The sequence below is a fragment of the Nelumbo lutea genome, chromosome 1 (assembly GCF_056320005.1).
Source record: "Nelumbo lutea isolate HS-2025 chromosome 1, American lotus-T2T, whole genome shotgun sequence".
In the NCBI taxonomy this organism is placed as follows: Eukaryota; Viridiplantae; Streptophyta; class Magnoliopsida; order Proteales; family Nelumbonaceae; genus Nelumbo; species Nelumbo lutea.
Genome location: NC_142684.1, coordinates 60,433,041 through 60,454,923, shown reverse-complemented (window position 1 = coordinate 60,454,923; position 21,883 = coordinate 60,433,041). Strand labels below are relative to the sequence as shown.

Here is a 21,883-nt window from a genome sequence, read left to right as displayed (position 1 = left end):
GTGATAAATAAGAATTATTTTTAGAATTAATTATATAAATGGAATAAAAATTTTAAAGTTGTCCAAAAATGAGATTGCTTGCTTTCAAATCAAGTAGGTTAGCACATGGTATCATAATTATATAATAAAAACTCAAAAAATAGATAGAAATAAAAAAATATAGAAAACACAAAAAATTGTCTATAAAATTTGTGACGGGATCTGCTCCTCACAAATGGGCACCTTACATGCACATCCACCGTGCATTGGGAACATCTCCCATGAATAATAACAAATAAGTATGGGAGATGTTCCCAATGTATGATAGGATGTGTGTGAGGCGCTTGTGAGGCGCCAGGTGTGAAGAGCAGATCCGGTCTCATAAAATTTGTGCACATATCTAATATCATATATTTATCATATTAGATAAAAATAAATATGATAAATAAGAAGTACTTTTATTAACAATGAAAATGAAATATAAAATCTAAATACACCAGCATACCATTCTTTTATTATTTATCATTTTTCAATGATTCTAATAAAGATATTGAAATTATTAATGTTATCTAAAATTACCACGTGCAATGCACATGCATATTTACTAGTAGTAAAAAACGTGTGGTGAATTCCAAGGCTTCAAAAATCTCCTTGAACATCATCGTAATCTCCTTCACTAATTACAGCCCTAAGATCCCAACCTCCCTCTCTACAGGAAGCTATGGTCAGTGACAAACCGTATAACACTACAACATCTAGATGCTTGGCCTACTTTCTTTTGTTTTGATGTTTCTGCAGCATGCAAATGCTAAAGGACACTTCCTTCTTATGTTGTTTTGAAGCTTTGGTTGTGCTATTTTGAACAACCAAGCTAATGGATGTAATCCACAATGAATATAAACAATTTAGCTTTGATCCAATGTGGAAGCAATGGAAACCGGAGTTGGCTATGCAAGCACCGGGCGTTCGCTAGCACCTACTGAATAACACCGATTTCTCTAGGAGAGAGAAAATGTGGCGCAAACTAAAAGAAGAAAACTCAAGAAAATATGGAAAATAGGAAGTATGAATTGATTCATAACTCTGGGAACTAGCAGTATTTATAATAAATTGAGAAATTGTAAAATAATTAGGAAAGAAAAATTGTAGTTGATCTAAACATCTCAAACACATAGCTGGATTGAACTCTTCTTGATCTTGGTCTTGATAGGATCGAACTCTCTTGGAATTCTTGGGCTTGATCTTCCACTGTTGGATCTTCTTGGATCTAATCCATGAATCTTGGAAGTCTTGGATTATCTTGATCTCTAGGATTCTTGATTATCTTGAATTCTTGATAATTCTTCAATTATCTTGAATTATCTTGACTTCTTGCCTTATCCTTATCCTAGAGCTGCCGCCCCTAGGGGTGAGATGGGCTTTCTTGCGATGGGCCTCCATCATTCTCCCCCACTTGGAGAGAACTCGACCTCGAGTCGTGATTAGGATAGGCAAGTGTGATCTCTGGCAAGTACGTACCCATCTGATCTGGTAGGTCCACTACATAGGCATTATCATTGATCTTCTTCACGATCTTGTATGGGCCATACTTTTGGGGCTTCAACTTGTTGTAAGTACCTGCGGGAATTCTTTCCTTCCTTAAGAAGACCATAACCTCGTCACCTACATCTTTCACTTGAGACCGGCGGTTCTTGTCTGCGGCCATCTTGTATTTGGCGTTGGTTTGCTCTAGCTTCTGCTTCACGGCCTCTTGGACGGACTGGATCTGTTCTGCCATCTGCTCTGCTGAGATATTGGCGTTGGGTACTTTGGGTAGCTTCACTAAATCCAGTGCATGGTTAGGGACCTTCATGTATGCGATGGAGAATGGGGATATGCCTGTAGAACTGTGCACTGCATTGTTATAGGCGAACTCAGCCTAGGCAATGGCGAAGTCCCACTGTTTTGGTCTCTCCCGACATATGCTGTGAATTAAGTTCCCTAAGGTCCGGTTTACCACTTTTGTCTGTCCATCTGTCTGCAGATGGGCTGTACTGCTGAAATTAAGTGATGAATCAAACAGACTCCACAAGGTCATCTAAAAGTGACTGAGGAACCGTGTGTCACGATCTAAAGTGATGGTCTTGGGTACCCCGTGCAAGCAGACAATCTCCCTGAAAAATAGTTTGGTTGTAGCGGATGCATCTATTGTTTTCTTGCATGGGAGGAAGTGAGCCATTTTTGAGAATCTATCAACCACCATGAATACGGAATCCATGTTCCTCTGGGTCTTTGGCAAGCCTAGCACAAAGTCCATGGACAGGTCTTCCCATATAGCAGTAGGAATGGGTAGGGGCATGTAGAGACCTATGTTCTAGGTTTGTCCCTTAGCTATCTGACAAACATAGCACCTGCTTACAATGGTACACACGTCCCTTCGTAATTTCAACCAGTAATATTGCCCTTTAACTGCTTCTACTATTTTTTCCCTTCCCAATTGTCCTGCTAATCCACCCCCATGCAAATCCCTGATGATCTTTTCGCGGAGGGAAGTGCAAGGGATACACATATGTTCTCCTTTCATAAGGAACCCATCATAAATAAAGAAGTCTTCTACTGGCTGCTTATTCATACATTTCTCCCATACCTGTTGGAAGTCTTCATCTTGGGCATATAAGTCTTTTAGGCACTCAAAATCCATAATCTCCACACTGAGGGTCTTGATGAGAGCTACACGCTTACTAAGTGCATCAGCCACTTTATTTTTTTGTCCTATCTTATACACAATTTTATATGGGAATTTGTCTAGGAAAGCAGACCATCTGGCATGTAAATCACTTCTTAATTGTTTTTGCCCACTAAGATATTTTAGGGCCTAGTGGTCAGTATAGAGAACAAATTCTTTTGCAATTAAATAGTGTTCCCATGTCTTTAGGGCTCTAATCACAGCATAGAACTCCTTGTCATAAGTAGACCACTTTCTCCTAGCTTCACATAGTTTTTCATTGAAGAAAGCGATGAGTCTTTTCTCTTGGGACAATACAGCCCTTATGCCAACTCCACTAGCATCACATTCAACTTCAAATAATTTATTAAATTCTGGAAAGGCAAGAATAGGAGCATAACACAAATTTTCTTTTATGAGAGCAAAACTTTGTTCTTGTTCTTCTCCCCATTGAAATCTACCATTTTTCAGGCATTCAGTAATGGGAGTCATGATACTACTAAAATTCTTAATAAAGCGCCAATAAAAGGTTGCCAACCCATGAAATCGCCCGACATCTATGACAGTGGATGGGGTCGACCACTCCCTAATGGCTTTCACTTTTTCCTCATCTACTTTCACTCTATCATTGCTTATAATAAATCCTAAGAATAATAAATTATCATTCATAAAGATGCATTTCTTCAAATTAGCATATAATTTATTTTTCCTCAATGTTTGTAGGATCTCCCTAATATGTCCCACATGCTCAGTGATAGATTTGTTATATATCAAAATAGACTACCACAAATTTACCAATGAAAGGGCATACCTGGTTCATCAGCCTCATGAAAGTGCTGGGTGCGTTGGTTAGTCCAAAGGGCATGACTAACCACTCGAACAAGCCATCTCTAATCTTGAAGGTTGTCTTCCATTCATCTCCGGGACGGATCCTGATTTGATGATATCCACTCCTGAGATCTATTTTTGAGAAAACTACAGCTCCGCTTAGTTGGTCCAGCATGTCGTCCAGCATAGGAATGGAAAATTTGTACCCAATAGTAATCTTGTTAATGACCCTGCTGTCAACACACATTCTCCAACTGCCATCCTTCTTAGGTGTAAGTAAGGCAGGAACTGCACAAGGACTCATGCTGATTTGAATGTGTCCCTTTTTCAATATATCTTTTACATTTTCCTGTAAGATTCCATTCTCCTTGGGACTCATCCTGTAATGTGGGAGGTTAAGTAGACTAGCACCTGGAACAAAATCAATACGGTGTTGTATATCTCTCATGGGAGGGAGTTCATTTGGTAACTCCTCTGGAACTACATCATTAAATTCATCCAGTAGTCTCTGTATTTCAGCTGGAATTGTATTTTCATCATTAACATCTTCTCATTTTACTACTAACAAATGTATTTCATGAGTATCCTTACATTCTTTAATAAATTCAGCATGATGATGGGTGATGGTAAGGAAATTCTTCTCATGTGTCTTTAGAGCATTTGTAATATTTTTTTCAGCTATGAGTAACAAAGTATAATGTGTACCCTCTTTTTCCAGTTGGTAGGTATTCTTCCTACCCATGTGCCTTGCATATGTATCAAATTTCCAAGGCCTTCCTGAAAAAATATGGCAAGCATCTATATCAACAATATCACAATAAACTTCATCATGGTACTTACCAATAGAGAATGGTACCTTGCAGCGCTCCTCTACCCGTACGTCGCCTCCTTCCTTGATCCATCCAATTGTGTGTGGGTTTGGATGTCTTTCAAGAGGTAGTTGTAACTTTTGTACCATATCCCTGCAAATAATATTTTCTTGACTGCCACTATCAATGATTAAATTAAATAATTTTCCTTTGGCAGTACACCTGGTATGAAACAACCTGTGCCTCTGAGAAGCATCTGTATTTTTTTGGGACAACATTAATTTTCTGACAACACAGGTATATTCCTCATGTTCATATGGACCCTCTTCATCCTCCCCATCAGGTCCACAATATAATTCCTCCTCAATATCTTCTTCCTCCTCCCTTTCTACCATATTACTGCCTTCCTCCTGGGACAGTCACTGGATCTATGTCCCACCTCATTACATTTAAAACATTTAATAGGAGTAGGTCTTGCATAAGGGTTACTAGGTTTATGAGGGTTGGAAGGATTACCTTGCGTATGTCCTCCTGTAGTAGCCTTACCGACATTACTTGTACTTGCCGGGTGAGAAGGTTGTATTGCCGGGACTGATTTGTTCTCATCGACAGTTGCCGGTCTGTTGTCGCTTCCGTTGTACCGGCGGTAATTATCACCACGTGCCTTGTCTTGGAACATTAATTCTGCTTTCAAGGCTAGGTTCCTTGCTTCCTGCACACTGAGAACCATTTGTACACCAATTTTATCTCGGATGGACGGTCTCAAACCGCTTAGATAACGGGCTGCCTGCTGGTTACCACTTTTAGATAGTTGATTTCTCTCAGCTAATCTCAAAAATTCGGATGTATATTCATTAACATTGTGAGAACCCTGCGCACACCGTTGGTAAGATTCAAACATGTATTGTTCATAATCCGGGAGTAAAAATCTACATCTTATAAGTTGTTTCATGTGCCTCCAGGTTCGAATAGGACCCCTTCCTTCTCTGATTCGGGTCTCTCTTAGGCGTTCCCACCAAACAGATGCACCTCCCTTTAACCGGAAAGCTACCAGTTTTACCCTTCGTTCCTCTGGTATCTCCATGTACTCAAACAATCTATCGACTTCTGTGATCCAATCTAGAAGTCCCTTTATGCCAAGATCTCCACTAAAAGTAGGAATATCTACCTTGAGTTTAAATTCATCATTATTCCTACAAGGAATGAAATTACCTTGATTGTGCCAATTTCTGTCATTTCTGTCATTGCTGGGAAGAACTGGAGCACCACAAAATTCTAAATCATCATCACTATCGTCGTCCAGGACTGGTCGTCGGAATGCAAGATGGACGGGTGGTCTGTCGTGGTCGTCTCCCTCGATTTGTTGTGGAGGTTCCCGGTTACGTGGAGCAACCTCCCGTAACAAGGTTCGCAGTTGTTCAGCCATCTTTGCCAACTGCTGCTCGATGTTACGTGTTGTCGTACGCTGTTCTTCGATTGCTCTCCAAACAGGTGGAAACCCCTGATCTCCGTCACGGGGTGAGTTGCGACTGCTACCGTCTGGGTTGGCCATGACTATGCGAACTCCCTGCTCTGATACCACCTGACGCAGCGTGGAAGCAATGGAAACCGGAGCTGGCTATGCAAGCACCGGGCGTTCGCTAGCACCTAGCGAATAACACCGATTTCTCTAGGAGAGAGAAAAGGTGGCGAAAACTAAAAGAAGAGAACTCAAGAAAATATGGAAAATAGGAAATATGAATTGATTCATAACTCTGGGAAATAGCAGTATTTATAATACATTAAGAAATTGTAAAATAATTAGGAAAGAAAAACTGTAGTTGATCTAAACATCTCAAACACATAGCTGGATCGAACTCTCTTGGAATTATTGGGCTTGATCTTCTACTGTTGGATCTTCTTAGATCTAATCCATGAATCTTGGAAGTCTTGGATTATCTTGATCTCTATGATTCTTGATTATCTTGAATTCTTGATAATCCTTGAATTATCTTAACTTCTTGAATTATCCTTATCCTAGAGCTGCCGCCCCTAGGGGTGAGATGGGCTTTCTTGTGATGGGCCTCCATCAGGATTTTATATAGAAAATATGTGTAACATAATTAACTGCTTACTTTTCTTTTTTTGTTGGTTTAGTGGTGACTGGTGAGATGATGTTTAGGTCTCCGTTCAAAGCTAACTTTAGAAGTTATTACTTCATTATTTGCAAAGTTTTTTCAGCAGTAGGGCATCAAATATAATCATGATGATCAGCCATATGAATGCATGTGCACAATAGTGAGAGGTAGAAAGGATTGGGCCCAGGGAGGAGGATGAAGTGAAAGGAGACGAAGAAGAAAAAAAGAAAGGTGGAGGAGCATCTGTATCTGGTAGAAGTAGAACCGAATTTAACGGTTGTTTATAATCAATAATGTATAGGTGTTTTTATAGATTCTTCACCTCGTAAATTTTTATAGATTTGTATATATACGAAAAATAACAAGTGTAGGCGAGTCATGCACGCAAAGAGAGAGATTTGAGTGACTGGGGGGCATGTACACTTAATTAAAGTTGTCAATGGGTCGGATCTGGTTTGAGACACGATGCTATTACCGGTCCCAATTATTTAACTGGGACAATTGGGTCTGACCCGATTAACCCCGACTATACTTGGCCTCTATCATTACTAACGATAATAACAATTTAGGACTTAACCTTAGTGAAACTAGAGATTTTTATATATTATTAACATAATTGGTTTGGCAGTCCTGGGGTGTTATTATTGGTCCCCTAACACAATTACACAAACCCCCGTCACTTGTTCTGAAATAAAGATTTCTTACAAAGTTTTATACTTAGCTCATAGTAATCTTATTAGAGTTGAAGTCATGGCTTAGGAATTAATTAAGTTCGCTGCGATCTGAGAATCCAAAGGTTACATCTAGAAAGAGGCTCAATTCATTCCCGTACGTTGAACCCTATTTCTGTAAATTTTCCATGTAAATAGCAGGAGTATTTTATGAACTTGTTCCCTATTTTTTTCATTAAGGGTTTGAGATTTTATTCAGGGGTACAATTTGGGCAGGTCCAATCCGATTCGAACCCGACTGGCTCAAATCAATCTGTCGCACAATTTTACATTGGCTGGGTTTAGATTTTCGGTCTTTGAGTTGGGGGTTTCGACCTCATCCCAACTTGAATATACGTGTATATATAGATAAATATTTGCATACATATGTGCATATAAACATACATACTCGTTCATGTATATCAATTTTTAATATGAATTGATTAATCAATTTGAGTCTAGCATGGACTCGAATCATACTTGAATGCATCAAATTTTAGTATGAATTGAACTCGGATTGAATAGTTTGGGTTTAACCTTAGACTCAGCTTGGGTCAGACTTCAAATCCAATTCTTAGGGTTGGGCTTGGATTAATCTAAAACCTGGCCCAGTCCGCCCGACTCGCACCTAATTCTAGACTTTCTAGTTCTACAAAAGTAGAAGTGTAAATCGGGTTGTGCTGCCCATGGACTATATTAGGCCTGGGGTTTTAGGTCCATGCATCGGCATGGCACAGCAAGACTGAGCACAACCCATAATATATATATATATATATATATAATTATGTTATATTATTTCGTTTTGTTATTGCATATATAAACAATTGTATACATCAAAATTTATATAAAATAAAATTTTAAGATCTTTTTCAAAATTTTGTTTATTTTTTTCAATTTTTGTTAAATTTTCATTATCTTTTTTTTAATTTTTAAAAAATATGACTTGGCCCAAGGCTCACCTCACATATCAAATCAACTTGCAATACAACATGATGCGTGTAAGCTCGGGCCATAGGCCATATCAGGCCAACCCCATAGTATCCCAAAGGAAAGAAGTACAGCGGCACGCGGGCCGTACCCATGGTGGACCAGGACAGCCAGGGGGTGGTAGAGGGGGCCATGGCCCCCCTATGCCGTGAAAATCCCTACAATACCCATTTTAATATGCTTTGATCGAAAAAGAAGAATTGGATTTGCTATAAATGTTGTCGCAAAGTAAGGTAGGAGGAGGTGATGCAAGGGGAAAGCCAATCTCATGGAGTAAAGATTGAATCCAAAGTGTCTCAATTGTGTGGATGTAAGATTGTGGTATTCTCTCTCAGTGCTAGACCTAGAGATGGTCTTTTTCTTGTTGTCGGAAGACCAAGAGACCAGGTTGCTGCCAAGGAAAATGTAGAATCCACTCTAAGGCTTGTAGATTTTAGGTGTTTTCGTAAAAATCTTAAAAACCTGCTCATTTAGGTGTTGTTAGGAATCATTATCATTTTTACCTACAAGGCTACAACATTTGGTGTTAGTTAATGCAAATTTTGAGAAATGTGTCTTGTCATATCATATAAGATAGACACTTCAACTAGGAAAATGCATGCATGCTATTGATCATTGGTGTTTATAGATGAAACATCCATTGTAAGTAGAAATGACAATTTGTATTGATGAACACAAAAATGGCAATCATACCAAACAAGTGAATGACGCCTTAATGGCCCTGTTTATGAAAACTTCTAATGACTAGAAGGTATGGTTTGATCAACCTTCAAAGTCCGGAGTGGATGGGGATACAGGAGGTAAGGATGGCAATTTTCCTTATTCCCATCGAGTACTCGATCTTGGGTCGGGGTTGGGGATTCATATGGCAGGGCAGGGATGGAGATGGGGAATGAAGTCTCCAATTATATAAATATATTTAAAGTATTATTTATATTTTAAAATTTTCTTTTATTTTAAGTAAAATTATTTTTAAAAAATATTGTTAGTTAACAAATTTTGGGGATTTGGGTCCCTATAGGAGCCCATCTTCATCGGGGTTCAAGGATGGAAGATAACTTTTATCCTTAATGGGGATCAAGGTCGGGGACATGGATTAATTTCAAAATCAGGGTTGGGACGAGGAATATAATCCCCGCCTCGAACCTACCCCATTGCCATCCTTAGATACAAGTGCAACTTGAGCAGGTTGGGTCGGGTTGAATGTCAACATAGGCCCAACCTATAAAGCTCAAGCTTGGGCTTGGCCCAACCTAAGGTTATGCCCAAATTAATCAACCTAAGCCTAACCTGAACTTAAAAAAAAAACTTAGGTTGTGCTTAGGATGAGTTTAAAAAATTTTATGTATACATATTTACATAACCATCTACTAGTAATTAAACACGTGTTGCACGTGAAAAGTTTTTCATATTAATTATTTGAATTTTAGATACGTCATAGTTGACTCCGGAACCTTACCCACATCCACCCACAACACACTAACATTGTGCATTAGGAACATTTACTCGTGCATAATACTATGTAGGAGTATGAGGTGTTCTCCATGTGTGGCTGCAATGTTATTTGTGAGAAGTGGGTAGAGTTCTTGTGGATATGAGATCCAGAGTCATCATAGTTAATATAGAAAATGAAAATTAACAAAAATAACAATATGATTAAAAATAAACTTAAATGCTTGTAATAAATGTACATGTGCATTGCATGTGGAAATTTTAAATTATGATAACAATTATTTAAATATTTATTATTCAGCACAACTCTCTACTTTATCATTTTGTGTTCAAATTTTTAAATATTTATTATTCAATTATGACATCATGAGTTTCTTTGAAAAGTTGGATCATTTACCCACCATCTAGATAAGAAAAAGATTTGCTTTCGGATCAGTTATTGTTTTATTACATTTTAAAGATTTACTATTTAACTATTATATCATTGATTATTCCATTTGACCTAAACCAATAACCCACCACCCAAAAAGAAAAATAGTTTGAATTGTAGGGTGATGTTAAATTTTGTATTACATTTTCATCAATGATAAAATTATTTCTTATGTATAATACTTATTTTTATTTAATAAAATGAATGAATAATATTAGAGATGTATTTATTTTTTATAAATATATAATAGTAAATATATGTGCCGAAAAATTTCTCTATTTTTTACTTTTTGTGGTTCTTTGTATTTTCTATTTTTACAAATTTTGTTATTTGACAATGACATCATTTCATTTCTAGGTTGATTTTAAATTTAGCATTCCATTTTCATCATTAATAAAAATACTTCTTACATTATATATTTAATTTTGCTTTATATAAAGAATATACAGTATTAGAGATATGCCCAATTCTTTTTTTTTGTATTATTTATTTTATTTATTTTAATTTTTATTATTTAATTATGACATTATTCATTAACCCATTTGAACCTAAATGGTTGAACTGCTTACCCATCACTAGAAGGGAATAAAATGGTTTTGTTTTCAAATTACTTTTCAAAATGTTTATTTTTATACTATTAAAATTAATGTTGTGGATTTAATTAATAGAATTTAATGATGAGATAAATATATCTTAAAAATAGTATTTAATGAGAGAATATACCTTAGATATGAGACTCAATGATTGAGAATAGGAAAATAATTTTATTTCCAATTGGTTTTAAATTTTACATTCCATTTCCATTATTAATAAAAAATATTTCTTATTTATCATACTTATTATTGTTTAATATGTTGAATATATGATGTTAAAAATGCTCCATTTTTTAATTTCTACCATTTGACCAAAAATGGTTTAATTTCTTACCTCAATTATCTATTTTTAAATTTTATTATTTAATTATGGCAACATGGATTGGCTCATTTGACCCAAAATGGTTTAATTTCTTACCTCCATCTAGATGAAAATACTATTTTTAGGTAGATTTTAAAAGTATAATCTTTTTATGTTATTAGAATTGTTAATTTATAATGTATGGATTTAATTAATAGAATTTAATAATGAGAAAAAATGACTTATATATATGATTGAATGAAGGTGAATGCAAATTAGTATCTTAAATATTGGATTTAATGAGAGGTAATTGAATGTATTGAATATCTTAAAATGACATTTTTTTCAATTCATTTAGTATCAATAACCAATTACCCTATTTGCCCTCACTTTTATCAATAAATTTAAATATATAGGGGCAAATTTTGTCCTCAAAAAATTACAAAAATATTTTTGAGGTTATTCGTGCTTTTTAAAATAGTATAGATATAGATATTACTTTATGACCTATAAAAAAGTAGAATATATGAAATATATATGAATTGTGTGTGCATGTGTGTGTATGTATTAGATTGGGCAAACTTAGATTACCCAACGCATAAGCCCGAAAACAAGCTTGACCCGTATTTAGGTTAGCCTCAATTTTTATAGATTAGTCCTAGCCTGCAACCCGAAAATTCTGGCCCAACCTGTGCCAAAACTAGCATCGGATTGGATGCCAAGTTGTACCCTTGGATGGAAAATACCTTTATACTTTTTTTTTAATTCCAAAAAGCAATTCAAGTTTATGAAACAGGAAAAGAAATACTAACTAGTCTCAAAGAAAAAATATAAAAACCTAAATAAATGAAAAAAAAAAGTAAAAAAAGGAAGAGTGACAATTAAAAATAAAAAACAGGATCAGTTTCTTTCTTCACTTTTGATAAAAAAATGTTCTTACCTAAAAAATATCTCTGGTAACTACTCTAACCAAAACCTTAACTATTACGTTAGTTTGAGTGGGGTTGGAGGTGGGTTTTTCTTTTTCTTTATATTTCTCCTTCTGAGAGGCGCCACACCAAACAAGTCGGCGTACGGTGTTGTTGCTCAATCCCCACTACCGCTGGATGGTGCCTTCCTCCAAATAACTGGATTAAGAGTTAAGGCTATGTTTGGTTTGACAGAAAATGAAAATAAGAGAGAAACAAAAGATTTGACGGGAAAGTTCTTTGACAAATTTTGTGAGTTTTCCTCGAGTTTCTGTTTTTTCCATATTTTCTATCAGACCAAACACAGCTTAAGAATTTTTTTCTTCTTAGGTCTTAAATCATCTTTGTAATGCCACTTTCCTCTTTCATAGTTCAAATCCAAAACCAACCTTAAAGCATGAAGCAGTATGAGCAGTGAGCAGTCAGTCGGCTATTGGAACAATCCGGGAAACATCTTAAAGTTTCCGAGTTATTCAGTTGAGCTCTTAACGAGTTAGAAGACCGACTCGTGCTAATGAACCCTACAAATGGTGTTGCAGAGATTGCTCGAAGCCAAGCTAACTGAAACCTGTGGCAAAAATTGGGGTCTGATTCACAATTCACAGGAATTTTGAAGCTTAAATATAACACCCACGAACACTAAACAATGACGAAGAATTTGTCCATATCTCCAGTCTCCGTACAATTTATCATGATTCTAGATTTCTAATAAATTTAAACTTTAAAAGATCCTAGTTTCATGATTCATGAACATACTCAGGAGTCAGGGCACTCAAGTCAAATAGGAAGTAGTCATTTACAAGAACCCGCTTCTAACAGAACTGATCACCAAAGAAATCTGTGATCTTGAATCCTTCTTCCGCGTCCAAACGAGGTGCCCGATCTTTCTTCAGTTTCTCAATTTCTGCTCTCATAGCCTTTACTTCTTGCTTAAGATCCTTCACTTCATCCCGCTTTGGATTCAACCCTTTATAAATCCTATAAGCTGAACCTCCTCCTACCAAAAACAGGACTAATCAATTTCATCCGATTCCATAATCAGAACAGAGAAGGCACGGGGTGCCCAAAAGATCAAACACACTACCTGGAAATGATTAATCCAACTGCAAGCAATGAAAATAAGAGACCGATGGAAAAAAACAGAACGGAAAAGCTAGCGGACCTGGAAAGAGTTTGGACACCTCTTCGCCGGCAGGTCCATCAACCACGTCTTTCACAGAACGGCCGATCTCCTTCCAGTTTTCTGAGTCGGGAAGGTTTTCTTTCAGCTGTTGAACTCCTTTGACTCTTACTGTGTCATCGATCTTGTTCACGGCGTTCGCAACGGGAGTCATATCGGGGATGTTTTGCTTGATAGTATCCGCCACTGAACTAACGGAGTTTGTGACGGAAATGGTGTTGGGGACATTTCTTTTGATTTTATCAGTCGTTGAGTTCACTGCATCCCAAAACCCCATCTCTCTCCCTCTTCTTCTCCCTCCTTCGACCTTAAATTTCTCTTGGTAGACGATATCACTGTTTCGAAACCGGATTCAGTCGGTGCAATACCCGTTCAATCTATTTCAACTTTTTTTGCTTCAAAAGCAAGCATTGACCAGATTAAAGACTTAAGCGGTTCCAAATGGCATCAATATATACGGAGTCAGTATTGTGAGGACTGCAAATGTCCAGAATTCATACAAAACACATTACGAAATCGTAGTCTCATTACTATTGAATACACAGCCAAATCAAATCTAAAAATAAATAATTATTTTAGATAAATATATCATTAATTTCATATAATAATAAATTAATATTTATTATGACAGTGAAATAGGAGGATGGGTGATATGGACAGACGCTAAGAGCTCAATGATGTGGCAAAATGAGTGGCTTGGGTAAGGTGAAGGCAAATCCGTACTCAACATGTCCGGTTGTGTTTATTTTTTATTATTTTAAAATAGAATGTAAATTGGGTTAAATTAATAATTTTTGCTTTTATTAATAAATTGTTATTGATGCATAATTTAAGTTATGATATGATGCTAGGTTTATCACTCCTTAAAATTTTTAATAATTTTTGAATTTGTTATTATACATTAAGTATAATAATATAATATTAATTTTAACAATTATTATTGTTTTATCAAAAGCAGTAATTTATTTTGAATTTTCTATTATGTTAATCATTTTAAAATTGAAATTAAATATTATTACTTTATGATTCATAAAATTAATATAATTAATTAGTAAACCTTATAATGACCATATGAAAGTATTATTTATGATTATAATAATATTTTTAATTAGTTCTTAAATTTTATTACTTTGTATTATTTGTTTTATTGTATTATTAGTATTTTAGATATGTTTTACTGATTTTATTTGAAAGTTTAAGTTTTAGTTTAAACATTGTCAAGTTAAAAAATAAAAACAAAAAGATTAAGGCTAGATGTAAATTTTATCAATGATTCATTCAACCTACTTCCCTTGTTACTCTTGTTATCAAAAATTAATTAATAAGAAACTGATTTCAGGAGTCCGGATTTATTGCACAGGGTTGGGTTTGGTGTGTGCCAAGGTGCACTTGTAATTAATTTGCATGAGTCCCGATTTCCTGCACATATTGGGTTTGGTGTGTGCCTGGGCCCAGGATGCACTTCTAATCAGATTTGAACACATTTTAATTCGCATACCCCGTTACACGTGCAATAAAATTAAATGGGAAGTTACATATTTGCCCCACTATGTATTTACAAAACATATTTTAAACTTACAAGAAGGATAAAAAAAGAGAAGAGCTGTTCATCTTCTTGGGGTTCCACAACCAAAGAGCGGCAACAACTCAGAAGATCACCTTCTTTGTTCTTTACACGATCACCTCTGTTGGGTGTTGGGTTACTGCTATTGTAAACAGTATCAGCTTCGGGTATGGCACTATGCCTTCCAATTACTTCTCATGGGTGATGCAATCTAAAATCCTCTGTTGGGTTTTAGAGGATATTTCACTGGAATGGTCAAACCTGTTCAACCAAACCTAAATGCAAAAGTGGGCCAGTCTCTAGGTTGGTTTTTAAACAACTCGAGTTTGTTGGTTAGTTTTGAGTGGTCAACTCCCCAATTCGATCAGATCAGAGATCAGTTTTGCTGACCAAACAATCTGCAATCGAACTGAACTGCCTAATGAACACTATTTCAATTATTTTTAAAGTCATTGCATAATTTTATTATTTAATTTATTCTTTTTTTTATTAAATAATGTTGGAAATATGATTTAGTATTAATTTTTTTATATTTAAAACATTTCAAAATTAGTAATTTATAATATTATTTAGTTATTCTTTAAATTATTTATATGTTATATTCTTATTATCAAATATATTATAACTATTTTTGTATTTTTTATTTAGTATTATAATTATTTATATATTATTATTATTATCACTCTCCAAACCATTGCAGCAGCACTGGCAGTGGTGGGAAGATGGGAGAGAGAGAGAGAGAGAGAGAGAGAACTGTCACCGCCGCAAGTTGCAGTGGTGAGATTGACGACAGTGGAATTTCGTTGAGGTCACAGTGAGGGTTCAAATGATCTAATTTTTGAGCTAATATGAAGGACAAAACATGTCATATTTAAATTTCTTTAAGGACATTTTTGTCTTTCACACACCTCTGAAATACATCTGACTGCATTAAGGACCCCGTCCACCTCTTATTAATTAAGATCTGAATTTGGATTTCAGATCTATAATAAGAGGGCATTACCAAACGAAGGTGGCCTAAAAAGCAACCTTTTCAGAGGTTTGAAAAGTGTTATCAAATGCTACCTTAGTTGAAAAAAATCTCACCAAATCCCATCACCTCTCCTAAACCTTCTCCACTATTCAGTTAATTTTGAAATTAAAATTCAAATTTAAACACACCCCTACAATTATGGGGTGATTGTGGGAGGTGTCCAACTCATTCCCAACAAGCTAACGTTGGGATCCTTAAAATAATAATGACCTGGATTATGGCCACAATCTGAGTCATTCTTACATTATTTTCATATTCTCAATATCTTCCTTTATCTTTGAATATCACCCTTAATGTTCACAACTTTTTGTTTTCTAATGATACCCACAAAAAAGACAAACGGACACCTCAGCTACCCCCTCTTATCTCTTATCTCTTACATTAGCTACCCCCTCTGTCTGCCTCTCGACGGACGCCTCGGCTGGCCCCTCGGTGGCAACACCGCGATGGCCCCTCAGTGACCATGCCTCGGCTGCCCCCTCTGTCGGCCTCTCGACGGACGTGTGCCCCTCCTTGCCTGAGACCTCACCTCCTGGTCTCAAGGCATCGTCACCTCGGCGGCCATGCCTCAGTCGGCCCCTCAGTAACCACACCTTAGCAGCCCCTCGGTAGCCACACCTCGGCTGTCCCCTCTTCCCCCCTCTCAATGACACCTGGTCTACGCATGGACTCATCAGCTAATCTGGAGAATGACTGGGAGGCACGTGCACCTCGTACCCGTGCAAAATACGGTCCTTGGCCTCAACAGCCCTCAGGCTCCATAGGTCCTTAGGCTCAGCAGGTCCTCGGCCTCAACAGTCCTCAGGCTCCATAGGTCCTTAGGCTCAACAGGTCCTCGGCCTCAACAGTCCTCGGACTCCACAGGTCTCTGGCCTCAACAGTCCTCGAACTTCACAAGTCCTTAGCCTTAACAACCCTTGGACTCCACAGGTCCTTGACCTCAATAGCCCTCGGGCTTCACAGGTCCTCGGCCTCAACAGCCTTCATAGGTCCTCAACCTCAACAATCCTTAGGCTTCACAAGTCCTTGGCCTCAACAACCCGCTCAGGCTTCACATGTCATCGGCCTCAACAATCCTCTAAACAGACGATACGATCAAGAACAATTCCTTCTTGTCTAGCTTTCTGAGGATCATCAACCGGAGATCCTCGGTCAACTTCTCCCATGAATTCATGGTTCATCTCCTCGCTGCGAGATTATCCTTCTTCGAGTTATTCTCCGTCCTGTTGATTGGATATATCTACTCCTAACTCGGTCCATCAAACTGTCTGATTCCTCTAAATGATCAGAGTCATTTTGATTGTGAACCTCTTTTCACATCAAATCAGAAATCTAGAATCATAGGTATGTACACCCTGAAAATCCATTTCTGACAACATCAATATCACCAAAATCTGACACCATTTTCCCCTTCTTCTCAAGACTCGAAACCGATTCTGATCATCCTATCGAGATCAGCGTTGATCTTGAACACTTTGCCTCATGAAATCTGAAATCCAACCTTTAGATGGATGGAACTCAAAATTATGAGTCCAAAGGTCCCAAGATCGACTAATTCCGACACCGTTAACCCCTCAATCTTGAGACCCGATGTTAAACTCAATTCAAGCATTCCATTTGGAATCCCCTTCAATACAACTACAAGCCTAGGGCAACCCATGACCAAACCTTTCTCCTAGCCTCTAGAACAATCTTAAAATCCAAGATTTGACCAGCTAGGAGCCTTTAATCAATCAAGCCAATCACCTAGACTTGGAATGTCCAATTTAGGTAAATTGGTAGAATCTTCCACCCATTGTCTTGATTGATTGAAATGATCTCTCCCAAAGCTGTTTTTACAGCCCATTCTCTCAATTAATCTCCCTTCAAAAATCCAACTAAACATCAACCTTTCATGTCCCTTGTCTCACAATCTCAGCCCTTCATACCCTTTTAGAATCCTGCCCAAAAATCTATAAATACCCCCTCCTTTCTCACATTCTAGACATACAATCTCGCTTAGGGAGAGAACTCTACCCCCATTATCCTAGAGAATACCCCTTTCACATCCCAAGCAGCCCCAAGCTTCCCTAACCAACGTCCAAACTATGAGAGCACCTCCATCACATCCAAAAAACACCCTAGGTCAAGCCTACAAACATCCTAACCTAGACACACACAATCTAGCTTAGAGAGAGAAATCTACCCCCATTAGCCAAGAGAATACCCCTTCATGTCTCAGGACCTTACCCATTTAATCTCCAGCATTCCTAGAATCCCCCATTTTGAAGTCCAAGAACTCCCCAAGTTTAACTACCTTGAAGAAGAAAGCTAAAATATTCTTAAAGTCTAAAGTTATTGCAAGCACACTCTTTTCGTGCATCATTCGACACAAGAATAAAACATGAAAGACGCGAAAAACTTCATTTAGAGCTTCTCAAAATCATCCCAAAATGGGCTTCTCGCGTCTTTTCGGACCTCCGACTTTTGGTAGCTAGATCTATTGCAAACCAAACAAGAATGAATCAAACATTAGCTTGCCTGGCTAGTAAACCGCCGAAAGACTGCGCAGAATTAATGACGCACCAAATGGGCCCATTATCTATGTTGATCTTCGGGCAGCAGATGACACACTATACTAGATCACTTATAAAAAAAATGAAATTGCTTGAATGAGAATGAAATTACCTAAATGATGAGAATGGAGTGAAAGAATTTGAAAGCAGAAAGCTCAAAAGATATCATATCTCTTTGAATACATAAATACACAAAGGTGACTTGGCATGATGTGCTTTGCCGCTTTTTAAGTTTCGACCAGCTCTCATTGCAACTCTCATGCACCCTTTTACCAACTGGAAATCCTTTATAAGGATTCCTTTGCACCCATATGTTTTGAACCTTGCAAGTTCTGGTTATGTAGCCCAGTAAATGAAAAGAAAGTGCTACTAAAGATTATGGTGAAGGGAAGGGAGATCCATCGTATGGATGACCGAACCAGGCAGGGTGGTTGGGCAAAATTTCAAAAATTGTTCTCCCTTCCGGGAATCGTATTCATAGTTTTAGAAAAATTGCATTTTTCAAGAATCGTTCTTGCACTAAATTGAACTAGATTCGAAACCAAAAGAAAGAGGAATACTTGATACGAAATCCACACGTGTAACTCCCAACATAGGTGTTCACGCCCAAAGAGGGTACTAAAACCCGCCTCCACTGAATATGGCACAGCTTGAGATGAATCAGGTTGAGCAATGCACCCATTCAGTAAGAACTGCAATCCAACAACTTGGATCGAACAAGGGAGGTGAGCACGAAATTCAGATATGATTTTCTTGCAAAATCAGAGGTAGGAACTGATCTCTATCAGTCCAAAAAGTGGAGATCAAACAGGGTGCTTAGGGTGGCAAGACTAGAGAGAGAGAGAGAGAGCTGAGGTAGTTTTCCCTCCCCTTTTTATAGCCCTTAAAGAGTTGGTCTCCTAATCCAATTAGGAGCTTCCTAATCCAAATCTTTATTTGGATTTGGACTCTTTAAGTGGATAAGGCTTATCCTCTTATACTTATCTGCTGATCCAATCCCAGATCCATACCCATATTCGCCCCATGTCACATGACTGCTTAAGCTATCATGTGACACCTTAATTAATTATATTAATCTTGGGCCTTAGGCCCATTATGTAAGTGACTCATGACCCTTATTGATTGTTGGCTAGCTTTTGTAATAAAGCCTGGCCAAATTCACTGTTGACATAGTGAAACTCTAAGTCCATCAGCATGGGCTCTTAATAGGCCCAACACTTACATTAAACGGTCCTTGGGTCCAGCCATCCTATGAAGGCCCAAAGATAATGGACTTAAGTGAGATATAGGCCATTAGGTATAAAAGCCCTAAATGGTCTTACACTCAACCTCTCAGCCCTTAATGATCAAACACTGCCCAGAAAGAGAGAACCTCTCCCTTGGCTTCATGGTGCAGTGTTGCACTCTCAAACAAGTTTGAAATCAACTACCGACAGTTTAATTTTCCATCAGATAGAGTGCAGTCCCTGATTATTCACTTTGTCCGACAAAGGGATTGAGTCTATTACTATGATCACCCACTCAAGTGAATTCTCAAACTACCCCAAAATACCCAGGTTTTGACCCCTGAAGGATCTCACTAATTGGTATATCAAAAACAGCCTAATCCGACACCTAGTGCATTATCATAATCGAGTCTAAGGGTTATGTGTAACTTTCCAGTTTTGCCCAACTGTCTCCAAGGTCCAAGGCAGCTGAGACAAGCCACCCCAATAGACTTGGTAGCACATTAGTGTTAGCCTTGGTAGGATAAACTTCACCAAGTCTATAACATGAATCAATTATGTACTTTTATTCATTTACAATAAATGTCTAATGTACATCAATCTGATTGGAACTAATGGCATACACTATCTAACATGTGGTGCTTTCAACTGCATCTTTTCAACTTCAAGCATGCTTCATTTTTTTTTTATGTATGCACGACCCTATAGTATTATGGACATCAAAATGACATACGAGGGAGCCTAATGGGGGTAAAGTTCTCTTCCTAAGTTAGATTGTGTCCAGAATGTGAGCAAGGGGGGCTATTTATAGATTTTTGAGAAAGGTTTTAGAGGGGAATGAATGATTGAAATTGGAAGACAAGGAAGATCAAAGGCTAAGGTATAAAAGGGTTTTTAGAGGGAGATTGATTGGGAGAATGGGTTGTCAAGATATCTTTGGGAGAGATCTTCAAAATCAATCAAGGCAATGAGTGGAATATTTTACTAATTTATCTAAATTGGACATTCCAAGTTTATGTGATTGGCTTGATTGATTAGAGTCTCCTACCTGGTCAAATCTTGTATTTTAAGATGATTCTAGAGGCTGAGAGAAAGGTTTGGTCGTGGGATGCCCTATACTCAAAGTTGTAGTGAAGGGGATTCCAAGATGGAGGAGTTAACGGTGTTGGAATTGGACGATCTTGGTATCGTTTAACACAATTTCGAGATCTATCCATCTATAAGGTTGGATTTCAAATTTCATGAGCTATAGGGTTTAGGGTCAAAGATGATCCCAATCAGACGGTTGGAATCAGTTCCAGCTTCAGGTCTTGAAATGAAGGGGTAAACGATGTCGAATTTGGGTGATCTTGGTGTTGTTAGATTTGGATTTTTGGGCTCTACGTACCTTTGGTTTTGGATTTCTGATTTGCGGTGAAATAAGGTTCAAGATCAAAGATGAACTTGATCAAACAATCGAAATCGGTTCCGGCTGCGGGTCTTAAGATAATGCGGTAAACGGTGTCGAGCTCCGGTGATTTTGGTGTCGTTGGATTTGGATTTTTTGGCTCTATGGACCTATGATCTCGGATTTGGAATCTTATGTGAAGTGAGGTTCATTGGATTTGGATTTTTGATTTAATCTGAAATGAGGTTTAAGATCAAGATCCCGATCGGACGATTGGAATCGGTTATGGCTTCAGGTGTTAAGATGAAGGGGTAAACAGTGTTGGATTGGGTGATCTTGGTATTGGATTTAGATTTTAGGGCTCTACATACTTTTGGTTTTTGATTTCTGATTTTATGTGGAATGAGGTTTAGGATCAAAATGATCCCCGATAGGACGATTGAAACTGTTTCTGACTTTGGGGGTTAAGATAAAGTGGTAAACCACATTGGATTTGGGTGATCTTGGTGTAATTGGGTTTGGTTTTCTACGCTCTACATACCTATAGTCTTGGATCCTTGAGGCCTTGACTTTTGTAAAATTCCAAAAATACCCTCAAATTGGCTAAAAGTTTAGCTGAAGTATAATTGAAACTGAAAGTGGTGCATAAAGACTAAGGGGCGCAAAAATGGGATGTATACAATCGTCACTTGATGGGTTGCTAATTTTTAGGCCAGCTCGTCAATGGATTTCTTTACCGACATCAATCGAGCATTTTTCTCCATATGTCGCAATATCCCGCACCAGTAGCAAATCATCAGAAGCTTTTCATGTTGGTAGGCATACCGCATGGTCCTCCCGGAGGGGTAGTTTCCAAGATACTTGTGGTTAGGGTCTTCGAAACATCTATTCTAACCATTACCCTTAGGAAATGGTTAAAACAATGGTTGTTCCAAACTTCATATCTTCCTAAAAACGCTTCCTAAAAACACTTTCCAAGATACATGCCCAATTGTTTGATTGCATCTCAATAGAGACATTATATATTCTAATTATTGTTATTTCCAGCTCATTGAAGCTC

At 37.5% G+C, this 21,883-nt stretch overlaps 1 protein-coding gene across 6 annotated transcripts in view; it reads right to left on the bottom strand.

The window, feature by feature from the left end:
- Window positions 1–12,476: 12,476 nt before the first annotated feature.
- The window catches only part of LOC148874791 (uncharacterized), a 38,864-nt gene continuing 29,457 nt past the window's right edge, over window positions 12,477–21,883 (bottom strand). For 2 of the 6 annotated variants that reach the window (XM_088964931.1, XM_088964934.1), the window contains 2 exons: window positions 13,041–13,453; window positions 12,477–12,875 (listed from right to left, as the gene is read on the bottom strand). In XM_088964931.1, coding sequence (XP_088821057.1) covers window positions 12,691–12,875; window positions 13,041–13,335 — 480 coding nt within the window. In that variant the 5' untranslated portion in view covers window positions 13,336–13,453 and the 3' untranslated portion in view covers window positions 12,477–12,690. Of the gene's footprint in view, window positions 12,876–13,040; window positions 13,536–21,883 lie in introns of all 6 variants that reach the window. The other 4 variants (XM_088964932.1, XM_088964929.1, XM_088964933.1 and 1 more) reach the window with 3 other exon arrangements.